The 12,913-nt window shown below is 40.8% G+C and overlaps 1 protein-coding gene across 5 annotated transcripts in view; it reads left to right on the top strand.

The window, feature by feature from the left end:
• Positions 1-6: 6 nt before the first annotated feature.
• Positions 7-12,913, top strand: part of SPAG9 (sperm associated antigen 9) — a 152,316-nt gene continuing 139,409 nt past the window's right edge. For all 5 annotated transcript variants that reach the window (XM_010842846.1, XM_010842843.1, XM_010842845.1 and 2 more), the window contains exon 1: positions 7-418. In XM_010842846.1, the coding sequence (XP_010841148.1) occupies positions 116-418 (303 nt within the window). In that variant the 5' untranslated portion in view covers positions 7-115. The remainder of the gene's footprint in view (positions 419-12,913) is intronic.

Raw genomic sequence — 12,913 nt, 5'->3', positions numbered from 1 at the left:
GGGCCCCCACCCCGCCGGGCCCAGCCCCAGCTCCAGCCGCAGCGGCCCCGTCCCGTGCGGGCCCTTGTCGCCCCTTCAGCCGGAGACGCCCCCGGCCGGCGGGCAGCCCGCCACCATGGAGCTGGAGGACGGTGTGGTGTATCAGGAGGAGCCCGGCGGCTCCGGGGCCGTGATGTCGGAGCGGGTGTCCGGCCTGGCCGGCTCCATCTACCGCGAGTTCGAGCGGCTCATCGGGCGCTACGACGAGGAGGTGGTCAAGGAGCTGATGCCACTGGTGGTAGCCGTGCTGGAGAACCTGGACTCGGTGTTCGCGCAGGACCAAGAGCACCAGGTGGAGCTGGAGCTGCTCCGGGACGACAACGAGCAGCTCATCACCCAGTACGAGCGAGAGAAGGCGCTGCGCAAGCACGCAGAGGAGGTGAGGCCGGCCAGAGGGGAGGGTGAGGGCCGGGCCCGAGGGCCGGGGGGTCGCGGTCCGTCTCGGAGGGGAGGCGCGCCGGCCTCCTTGGGGCAGGCCTAAGTCCGAGGTTCGTCGGAATGAGCCTGGCGGCCGAGAGGCCCCAGTACCCCCGGCCAGCATTGGACGCCCAGGGAGATGGGTGAGTGTCCTGGAGAAGAGAGTGAGATGGGGGAAGCAAGGCCTGGGGAGGAAGCCACAGCCTGGCCTGAGGGCACCTGGGGTTGGCTGAGAGCGGTATTTTAGGATGTGTGCTTGCCTCTTGTAGTTAAGGGAAGTTTCCGACCACCGTGGGGTAGTCAGACGGCGTTTCAAACTTTTACTTTGGGGTGGTGGGTGGAGCGCCTTTAAACAACTGTCCTGGATATGTTACTTCCGCTGGTTCCAGTACCTTTCCTGGGGGTTGCTGCTTTGGGAAGTTAGATATCTTCCTCTTTCGGTCAGTTTCTTGATATTTTAACCCTACTGAGGAAGTTTTATTTTATGTGTTATGTGCCTTGGTTGGTACTTTGTCGACACTTAGATGTCGTATGGGAATACTCTGTAAATATGGAGAGTATACAATTTTATTTTATTGGTATACCACATCAATGCATTCTTCCTTGTCAGGTGGTAACCTTGGACAGTTCCCTTTAAAAACTATAAAAAGGACGGGGAAGTGGTAGGGGGCGGGTTAACGAGATGTGGGTGACAGTTGGCAACTCTTTTCAGGGACTGCACTTGGCCAGCTTTTAACTTTATAATACCTCAGCTTTTAACTTGAGTTACCTCGGTGCCCCAACCTTGACTTTGAGCCTTTTGGAGCTCTGGAGTGCAAGTGATGGGTCTTTAACTTCTTGAGGCGGTCAAGGATTCTAGCTTTCAGGATGTGTTGGCATTATTTCTGGGGAATTTATCTGATGCAGGTGAAGTGTCCTGTTCGTGTTTGTTTCCTGAGCATCTGGCTAAATATGTGGTGATAGAAGGAAGCTAAATAACTAAATATTGAAGGAATGACATACTGTCTTTCAGAAATACTTGAAAAGTTTTAACAATGTGCAGCTCATTTCCTGACACTAAATAGTACCACCATGTAAACTTATTTTACTTAACACCATTGTACGAGGTCAAATTGTTTTTGTTTTCCTTAAGTTTGACTGCATGATGCTTTTTAGTTCTGATTTTGCGATCCATTTGTCTCAAAGGGATGCTCTTGAATTTGCCAAACAAAACTGACTTTATTTCAAAAGTATTTCCAAGTATGGAAGGAAAGGTTGGAAAAGAAAATCTAAGGATGGAATCACAATTTCCACTAGTTTACTAGCACTCTTTATGGAATGGAGCTTATGTACTACTCCTGAGATGACTTGCCGTATCTTCATGCTCAGAGGGGCCCTTGCTATTTTATGGATGTACATGGGAAGACTGTGGAATTAACCGAATATACACACAGGTGAGGAACAGGCCCAGCATGACTTTATTATCGCAGATAAAAGAAATTGTTGGACTTCCCTGGTGGGTCAGTGGTTAAGAGTCTGCCTGGAAATGCAGGGGACAGAGGTTTGATCTGTGTTCTGAAAACATTCCACATGGCATGGGGCAACTAAGCCTGTGCACTTCACAACGAATGAAGCCCACACACCCTAGAGCCTGTGCTCTGCAACAAGAGAAGCCGCTGCAGTGAGAAACCTGCACGCCCCAAGGAAGAGTTGTCCCCCTCACCCAGCTCGTTGCAACTAGAGAAAGCCCACACACAGCAGCAAAGACCCAGTATAGCCATAAGTAAATAAATAATTTTAAAAAGCAAGAAATTACTCCCATCAGCCTTAAACTCCTGTCAGTCCATGTAAACATGGGCAAAATGCCAGGGTCACACATGCCAGGAAAACCATCTGCCACAGGTTGCAGAATCAGAAAATACAACTGACTAAGCTGCTAGGTTCTGGATTATATATTAATTTCTTAAGTAAATGACATGTAAAAAGTGGATATCCAATGACTTCTTTTGTAATTTATGCTTTATCAAATATGCTGGTAAATTCTGTAATGAAACATGACCTGAGACTAAGAATATTGATGGCTAGATGACCACAAATGTAAAATCATCTTGTTACCAGTTTTCATATGAGATCATAGATCAAGTTTTACCCAAGTACTCAGAAATTCAGTCTCTCCTAGGAAAATATGCAGAAATGATTCTGTGTTTAATTTTCTCTAAGTTTTGTGGCCTTTAAATAAGAAATTGAATCTTTATTATAATATTACTTAATTTGAATACCTTCTGTCTTTTTCTTTGCTTTAATTTGAATTTCTTTTTTTTTTTTTTTTAATTTGAATTTCTTGTGAGGAGTTAACCTGCTGGTTTTGAGTCTATAAAAATAGTCTGAAGAAGGGCTGATTTTATATAGATTTATAACCACCTTCAAATGCTAGTCAAGAAATCTCATTTTATAGCTTACCACTCTTTGGGCTCCCTGCTCCAGCCATATATATGTGTAGTCAAAGCTGTGGTTTTTCCTGTAGTGATGTATGGATGTGAGAGCTGGACCATAAGGAAGGCTGAGCGCCGAAGAATTGATGCTTTCAAATTGTAGTGCTGGAGAAGACTCTTGAGAGTCCCTTGGGCAGCAAGATCAAACCAGTCAGTCCTAAAGGAAATCAACCTTGAATATTCATTGGAAGGACTGATGCTGCGGCTCTAATACTTCGGCCACCTGATGCGAGGAGCGGACTCGATAGAAAAGACCCTGATGATGGGGAAGAATTGAGGGCTTGAGGAGAAGGGGTCAATGCAGGATGCGCTGGTAGGATGGCAGCAATGACTCAATCAACTTGAATTTGAGCGAACTCCAGGAGATAATGAAGGGCTGGAAAACCTGACATTCTGCGGTCCATGGGGTTGCCAAGAATCGAGTATGACTTTAGCGACTGAACAACAACAGTATATACTTAAAATATTTATTTATGTCTGTGCCAGGTCTTAGTTGTGGCACACGAGATCGTTGACTTTACTGAGGCATGTGGGCTCTAGTTCCCTGACCAGGGACGTAACCCTGGCCGCTGCATTGGGAGCATGAAGCTTTAGCCACTGGGCCACCAGGGAAGTCCCCAACCATATAGATTTTTTTCCATTTAACCAAGTACTGTCTGATGCCTTCGCCCCCTTGGCCTAGAATACTTTTCCCTCAGAGCTTCATCCTGACTAGCTCCTCACTTTTGACTCAGCTTAAATTTTGCTTCTTCAGCTCAACATTTCCTGTCTACTCTATCCAGAGTAAACCTGTGAATCTGTGATCTGTTAAATCTGTGATCTGTTAAGTCAGTGATTAAAAAAAGAATTCACAATTTGTGTGGCACGGACCAAAAAAAAAAAAATCTAGAGAGAGATGTTATTCTTGGGAAGAAAATGTTAGTGTTTTTTATGTTTTTGTTTGTGTAAGTTCTAATTCTTTTAGAATAGACATGATTTGTTTTGAGTAATTAAAACAAAATTTCCCTGAAATAGGCAAATGAATTAAAGGAAACTTTTCTTAAGAAATTCGTTTAAAAAAATTTTATTGAAATATAGTTGATTTGCAGTGCTGTGTTTCAGATGTTTAGCAAAGTGCTCCAGTTATACATAGGGAATTTAGTTTTAAAGTGAGAGTTTAGCATGATTGACTGGAGGGAGATTGCACATAAAAATGAAGATGTACCCTTTTCATCCTTCTTGAGTAGTAGAAGCATATATGACGACAGAATATCTTTGTTGGGAAGAAGATGTGATTTTTAGGACTACTTTTCTGTGGGTTTTTGTCTAAAATGAAGTGATTAAATGCATAGGTGAGGGATATTACTGAGAATTTTCTAATTAACTTTTTTCCAATGAATCAGCACTTAAAGCAGTAAGAATTGATGTTTTATATGAAGACTTACGGGTTTCCCTGGTAGCCCGGCTGGTAAAAAACGCAGGAGACCCCAGTTCGATTCCTGGGTCAGGAAGATCTCCTGGAGAAGGGATAGGCTACCCACTCCAGTATTCATGGGCTTCCCTGGTGGCTCAGACGGTCAAGAATTCACCTGCAATGTGGGAGACCTGGGTTTGATCCCTGGGTTGGGAAGATCCCCTAGAAGAGGGCATGGCAATCCACTCCAGTGTTCTTGCTTGGAGAATCCCCATGGACCGAGGAGCCTGGCAGGCTACAGACCATGGGGTCGCAGAGTCCAACACGACTGAGCCACTAAACACAGCACAGCATATGAAGACTTGTAATCAGGTTGTTTTCTTTGGAAGTCTGTGCACATGAGAGTGAATGATGGAAGGCAGGTGTGGATATTGATGTTGTAGTTCTCATTCTTTCATAAAAATAGATTATTTTTAAAAATTAAAATTTATTTATCGAGGCTGTGCCTGGTCTTAGTTACATCATGCAGGATCTGTAATTGCGGCATGTGGGATCACACTCCCTAACGAGGGATTGAACCAAGGCCCCCTGCATTGGGAGTGCAGAGCCTCAGCCACTGGACCACTAGGGAAGTCCCCATAAAAATATTTTATTCAAAAATGCTAAGGAAATTAACTTTTTCTTTGTGAAATAATTTACAGTGAAGGTTAACTTCTTCAATAAACACTTAGGAATATTTGAAGTCTTTTCAGTTCAAGACAGGAGTGAAGAGTAATTTTGAATACTTTAGCTTTTACTTGTTGAGGACTTAGGATCTTAAAAGTAGAAATTCCATATTTGCTTCAACATTAAGTTTATTTAGTTTCCTTGGCAGAGTTGTTATTTGAATTGATATTTATAATGCTTCTTTAGTTTTAATTCTGTTACTCTGGTATCAAAGGAATTTAATTTTGGGAATCCCCTGGTGGTCCAGCGGTTAGAACTCTGAGCTTCCACTGCAGGGGCATGGGTTTGATCCCTGGTTGTGGGGGAGGGAGGGACTAAGAGCCCCCATACTGCACAGTGAGGCAAAATAATAATGATTTAAAAGTAGGTTTTATTTCACTACAGTGGAGCAGTAGTGGAATGGTGGTTTATTTATATGCACAGATGATCTGTTAGTACAGAGCAATTTGCTGGTCCATTGAACAACATTTGACATAAAATTTTCAAGTCACTTGTGCATGTGTTTTATTTTCATCTTCTTTATTTATGTTTGGCTGTGCCGGGTGTTTGTTGCTGCATGGACTCAACTCTCATTGTGGTGAGGCGGGGTGGGGGCGCTGTTTTCTAGTTGTGGTGTGCAGGCTCCTCGTTGCCTGGCTTCTTTTGTCATGGAGAACGGGCTCTAGGGCGTGTGGACTTCAGTAGTTTCCGCTCCTGGGCTCTAGAGCACAGGCTCAGTAGTTGTGGCACATAGGCTTAGCTGTTCTGTGGCATGTGGGATCTTCCTGCATCAGGGATTGAACCCATATCTCCTTCGTCGGCAGGGAGAATCTTTTCCATGGAGCCACCAAGGAAGGTAAGCTAAGGAATCCAAGAAATCCAGTGGTTTTTAAAACCAGTATCTTGTGGTATCGTTAGGGAACTAAAGATTTTTGGTCCAAGGATAATTGAGGTGTTGACTTCATTTCTCTCTTGGTTTAGTTACGGGAAGGGTCAACAGCTTTTTGGACTGTTACATCTTAACTTCTTTAAACCTAAATTTTAGAATGCTCAAAGTACACTTTAGTGCTTCATTGATCTCTGTATATGCAAATGACTTTATACATAAAACTATTACATTTTAAAAATACATATTTTCATATTTTGAAAATACCTTTTTTCTTTTGCTGAACTATTGAAATAAGCTTCACACTGCCCCTTGTCAGAGTAGATAGGTCCTTGCCCCTGTCAGTCCCTACTTCCAGGCACTTTCTGAAATGAACAATGTGTTTGTTCTTCAGGGAATGGTGCTTACTTTGATGAGAGGGTATGTATATCACCTTTTGAAATGGTAATTAGAGATAATTATTGTTTAGCTATTAAGATAGATCTTACCATTTACCTTCAGGATTTCTTAGTGGCTCAGATGGTAAAGAATCTGCCTGCAGCAGGAGACCCAGGTTTGATCCCTGGGTCAGGAAGATCCCCTGGAGAAGGGACTCGCAACCCACTCTAGTATTCTTGCCTGGAAAATTCTGTGGACATAGGAGCCTGGCAGGCTAGTCTCTGGGGTTGCAAAGTGTCAGACACAACTGAGCAATCAACAGTTTACCACTTACCTTCCAGAGATTTCTGAATTTAAGTATCTAAGTATCTATTATGTGTCCCTGGGATAGTGACATTCACATTTTACTTATTTAAAATCACAAAAGAGACTATGAAAATGTCTAAGGTACCAGGATGGATTCGTTGAGTAAAAACTACTTACTAGATTACTGTGGTATATGCCACAGGTCACTGATCCAATTCTGTGCCTGTGTTTGGTGAGTGAGTTTCTTGGATTCCTTAGCTTACCTTTAACTACACACTACATACTTAAATACTTTTGGTTCCCAGGAGAACTAGTATTAGAATAATGTAGCCAAATACATTTTCTTTTGTTCCCTTGACTAATGGTTGAGTTATTTTAAAAACACCCTTTTTTTTTTTTTGCTGTGCTCAGCACTTACAATGAATGTAGCTATTACCTAAATTTCTAGGTTGAGATAAGAAATGTCAACATAGAAGCAGTTTAATAATGTATGTGATATGTCTATCAAAAAAGCTGATATTTAAAAATATATGTGTGTGAATTCTATACATTTTAAATTTTGGCCAGTGATATTTAGTTATTAGCTTCAGTACAAGGCTGTGGAATTCACGTAAGACTTCTGGTGCCTACATACAGACTGAAAGAGAGGGGATAGGAAAAAGTATCCATGCAAATGGAAATAAAAGAAAGCTGGAGTAGCAGTACTCATATCAGACAAAATAGATTTCAAAATAAAGAATGTTACAAGAGACAAAGCAGGATACTATATAATGATCAAAAGATCAATCCAAGAAGATATAACAATTGTATATATGTATATGTGTGCATCCAACATAGGAATACCTCAGTATCTAAGGCAAATACTAACAGTTGTAAAAGGAAAAATCAACAGAAACACAATAATTTTGGGGGATTTTAATAACTCACTGTCATCAAGAAACAGATCATCCACACAGACTATCAGGAAACACAGGCCTTAAATGACACATTAGATCAGATGGACTTTACTGATCTTTAAAGAATATTCCATCTGAAAGCTGCTAAATACACTTTCTTCTCAAGTGCACATGAAACATTCTCCAGGACAGATCACATCTTGGGCCACAAATCAAGCTTTGATAACTTAAAAAAAATTGAAATTATATCAAGCATCTTATCTGACCACAATGCTATGGGATTAGAAATCAATTATAGGGGAAGAAACTAAAAAAAACACACAAACACGTGGAGGCTAAACATATGTCACTGAACAGCTAATGGATCACTAAAGAAATCAAAGAGGAAAAAAAAAAAAAAAAGCTAGAGACTAATGACAATGAAAACATGGTGGTCCGACACTTTTGGGATACAGCAAAAGGAGTTCTAAGAGGGACATTTATAGCAATACCATCTTTAGGAAACAAGAAATATCTCAAATAAACAGACTAACCTTACCCCTAAAGCAACTAGAGAAAGAGGAACAAACAAAGCTCAAAGTTAGTAGAAGGAAAAAACTTACACAAAAATCAGAGCAGGAATAAATAAAGATGAAAACAGTAGCAAAGATCAATGAAATTAAAAGCTGATTCTTTAAGAAGATAAGCAAAATTGATAAACCTCTAGCCAGACTCATCAAGAAAAAAGAGGACTCAAATCAATAAAACTAGAAATGAGAAAGGAGAAGTTACAGCTGACAACACAGAAATACAAAGGATCATAAGACACTGCTGCAAACAACTATATGCCAATAAAATGGACCGCCTAGAAGGAATGGACAGATTCTTAGGTACAGCCTTCCAAGACTGGACCAAGAAGAAATAGAAAATGTCAACAGTTGATTCACAAGTACTGAAATTGAAACAGTAAAGTTCCAACAAACAAAAGTCAGAAGGCTTCACAGGTGAATTCTATCAGACATTTAGAGAGGAGTTAACACCTATCGTTCTGAAACTGTTATAAAAAAATTGCAGAGGAAGGAATACTGCCATGAGTATTCTATGAGGCCACCATCAGCCTGATACCAAAAACAAAGATATTACAAGAAAAGATTATAGGCCAATTATACTGATGGAGAAGGGGATGACGGAGGGTGAGATGGTTGGATGGCATCACTGACTCGATGGACACAAGCTTGAGCAGGCTCTGGAAGTTGTTGATAAACAGGGAAGCCTGGTGTGCTGGAGTCCATGAGGGTCACAAAGAGTTGGACACAACTGAGAAACTGAACTGAACTGATACTGATAAATATAGATGCAAAAATCCTTAGCAAAATACTAGCAAACTGAATTCAACAATACATTAAAAGAGTCATTCACCATGATCAAGTGGGATTTATCCCAGAGATGCAAGGATTCTTCAGTATCCTCAAATCAATCAGTGTGATACACCACGTTAACAAAGTGAAAATAAAAAGAAAGCATATGATCATTTCAGTAGATGCAGAAAAAGCTTTTGATAAAATCCAACATCCATTTATGATAAGAGCTCTCTAGAAAGTGGAAATAGAGGCCATAATAAAGGCCATATATGACAAACCCATTGCTAACATCATTCTCAGTGGTGAAAAGCTGAATTCATTGCTTCTAAGATTGGGAACAAGGCAGGAATGTCCATTGTCACCATTTTTATTCAACATAGTTTTGAAAGTCCTAGCCACAGCAATCAAAGAAAAATAAGTAAAAATAATATAAATTGGAAAAGAAGTAGTAAAATTTTTACAGTTTGAAGTATACATTATACTATACACAGACCATCCTAAAGATGCTACCAGAAAAACACTAGGGCTCATCAGTGAATTTTGTAAAGTTGTAGGATTCATAATTAATATGCAAATCTCTTGCATTTCTATATATGGACATCAGAAGATCAGAAAGAAAAAGCAAGGAAGCAATCTCATTTACCATCACATCCAAAAGAATGTAATACCTGGAAATAAACCTACCTAAGGAGTCCAAAGACTTGTGTTCTGAAAAGTATAAGACACTGATGAAAGTAGTTGGAGATAGCGCAAACAGATGGAAGGATATACTGTGTTTTTGGATTGGAAGAATCAATATTTGTCAAAATAACTATACTTCCTAAGGTGATCTTTAGATTTAATGCAATTTATATCAAATTATCACTGACACTTTTCACAGAACTAGAACAAAAAATTCTAAAATTTATATGGAAACACAAAAGACCCCAAATGGCCAAAGCAATCCTGAGAAAGAAAAGTGAATCTGGAGAAATCAGGGTCCCGACTTCAGACTTGCCAAGTGGTATCAGTGGTAAAGAACCTGCCTGCCAATGCAGGAGACATAAGAGATGTGTGTTTGATCCCTGAGTCGGGAAGATTCCTGGAAGAGGGCATGGCAGCTCACTCTAATATTGTTGCCTGGAGAATGGCATGGACAGAGAAGCCTGGCAGCTACAGTCCATGGGGTCGCAGAGAGTCGGACAAGACTGAAGTGACTCAAAACGACTTCAGACTATACTATAACGGTATAGTAATCAAGAGTATGGTACTGGCACAAAAACAAATATAGACCAGTGAAACAAGATAAAATGCCCAGAAATAAACACACACACACCCATGGTCAGTTCAGTTCAGTCACTCAGTCGTGTCCGACCTTTGTGACCCCATGGGGTGCAGCATGCCAGGCTTCCCTGTCCATCACCAACTCCTGGAGCCTGCTCAAGCACATGTCCATCAAGTTGGTGATACCATCCAACCATCTCATCCTTTGTCTTCCCCTTCTCCTCCTGCCTTCAATCTTTTCCAGCATCAGGGTCTTTTCCAATGAGTCAGTTCTTTGCATCAGGTGGCCAAAGTATTGGAGTTTCATCTTCAGCATCAGTCCTTCCAATGAATATTCAGGACTGATTTCCTTTAGGATGGACTGGTTGGATCTCCTTGCAATCCAAGGGACTCTCAAGAGTCTTCTCCAACACCACAGTTCAAAAGCATTAATTCTTTGGCGCTCAGCTTTTTTTATAGTCCAACTCTCACATCCGTACATGACTACTGGAAAAACCATAGCTTTGACTACATGGACCTTTGTTGGCAGAGTAATGTCTCTAGTTTTTAATATGCTGTCTAGGTTGGTCATAGCTTTTCTTCCAAGGAGCAAGTATCTTTTAATTTCATGGCTGCAGACACCATCTGTAGTGATTTTGGAGCTCAAAAAATAAAGTCTGTCACTTTCCATTGTTTTCCTGTTTATTTGCCATAAGTGATGAAACTGGATGCCATGATCTTAGTTTTTTGAATGGTGAGTTCTAAGCCAACTTTTTCACTCTCCTCTTTCACTTTCTTCAAGAGGGTCTTTAGTAGTTCTTCAATTTCTGCCATAAGGGTGGTGTCATCTGCTTATCTGAGGTTATGGATATTTCTCCCAGCAATCTTGATTCCAGCTTGTGCTTCATCCAGCCTGGCATTTTGCATGATGTTTTCTGCATATAAGTTAAATAAGCACGGTGACAGTATACCGCCTTGACGTACTCCTTTCCCTATTTGGAACCAGTCTGTTGTTCCATGTCTGGTTCTAACTGTTGCTTCTTGACCTGCATACAGATTTCTCAGGAAGCAGGTCAGGTGGTCTGGTATTCCCATCTCTTGAAGAAATTTCCACAGTTTATTGTGATCCACACAGTCAAAAGCTTTGGCGTAGTCAATAAAGCAGAAGTAGATGTTTTTCTGGAACTCTTGCTTTTTTCATGATCCAACGGATGTTGGCAATTTGAACTCTTGTTTCTCTGCCTTTTCTAAATCCAGCTTGAACATCTGGAAGTTCATGGTTCACGTACTGTTGAAGCCTGGATCGGAGAATTTTGAGCATTATTTTGCTGGTGTGTGAGATGAGTACAATTGTACGATAGTTTGAACATTCTTTGGCACTGCCTTTCTTTGAGATTGGAATGAAAATTGACCTTTTCCAGTCCTGTGGCCACTGCTGAGTTTTCCAAATTTGCTGGCACATTGAGTGCTGCACTCTCACAGCATTATCTTTTAGGATTTGAAATAGCTCAACTGGAATTCCATCACCTCCACGAACTTTGTGGAGTGATGCTTCCTAAGGTCCACTTGACTTCAGACTCCAGGATGCCTGGCTCTAGGTGAGTGACCACACAATCATAGTTATCTGAGTCACGAAGATCTTTTTTGTATAGTTCTGTGTATTCTTGCCACGTCTTCTCAATATCTTCAGCTTCTGTTAGGTCCATACCATTTCTGTCCTTTATTGTTCCATCTTTTCATGAAATGTTCTCTTGGTATCTTCAGTTTTCTTGAAGAGATCTTTAGTTTTTCCCATTCTATTGTTTCCCTCTATTTCTTTGCATCGATCACCGAAAAAGGCTTTCTTATCTCTCCCTGCTATTCAGTTAGTGGTCACTTAGTCTATAGACAAAGGAGGTGAGGATATACAGTGGAGAAAAGACAATCTCTTCAATAAATGGTGGGGGGGGAGGGGAACTGGACAGTTACATGTAAAATAATGAGATTAGAGCATTCTCTTAACACCATACACAAAAATAAAATGGATCAAATTCTTAAATGTAAGGCAATCAATTGGAAGGACTGATGCTGAAGCTCCAATACTTTGGCCACCTGATGTGAAGAGCAACTCAGTGGAGAAGCCCCTGATGTTGGGAAAGATCGAAGGCAAAAGGAGAAGAAGGTGGCAGAGGATGAGATTGTTAGATAGGTCACTGATTGAACAGACATGAGTCTGAGCAAGCTTCAGGAGATAGGAAGGACAGGGAAGCCTGCCTGGTGTGCTGCAGTCTGTGAGATCACAAAGAGTTGGACACAGTTTAGTGACTGAACAGCAACAACAAATTTTATACACACACGCGTGCACACACACACACACACAATATGTATACATACACATATTTTTACATTGTGAGCCATTTCAAAGTACATTGCAGATGTTATGACACTTCACCCTTCAGTACTTAAAGTACTTACCCTAAAAATTAAAGGATTCTACCATATAGTGACAATTTTATTTACATAGGAGAACATTTTCTAATATCTAGTATTCCATTTGAGTTTGTGTTTTGCTCTTTTTTTTCTGTACTGCATAGCATATGGGATGTTAGTTTTCCAACCAGGGATTGAACCCACACCCTCTGCACTGGAAGTGCAGAGTCTTAACCACTGGACTACCAGGGAGGTCTGTGAATTCATTTTTTAGAGCAGAGCATGTGTTATAGAGATGAGTAAGTTAATGTTTTTATAGTGAACTAATGGCACTCATCTGGAGAGGAAGAAATTATTGCAGTTTAACTACTTTTCTATAAATAGAAATTTAAACCTGAGTTCTACAAAGCAATTAAAATTGTCTCAATTTT

The sequence above is a fragment of the Bison bison genome, unplaced genomic scaffold (genome assembly GCF_000754665.1).
Source record: "Bison bison bison isolate TAMUID 2011002044 unplaced genomic scaffold, Bison_UMD1.0 scf7180017864180, whole genome shotgun sequence".
In the NCBI taxonomy this organism is placed as follows: domain Eukaryota; kingdom Metazoa; phylum Chordata; class Mammalia; order Artiodactyla; family Bovidae; genus Bison; species Bison bison.
Note: the sequence above shows the minus strand (reverse complement) of the source record. Positions and strands in the feature narration are given on the sequence as shown.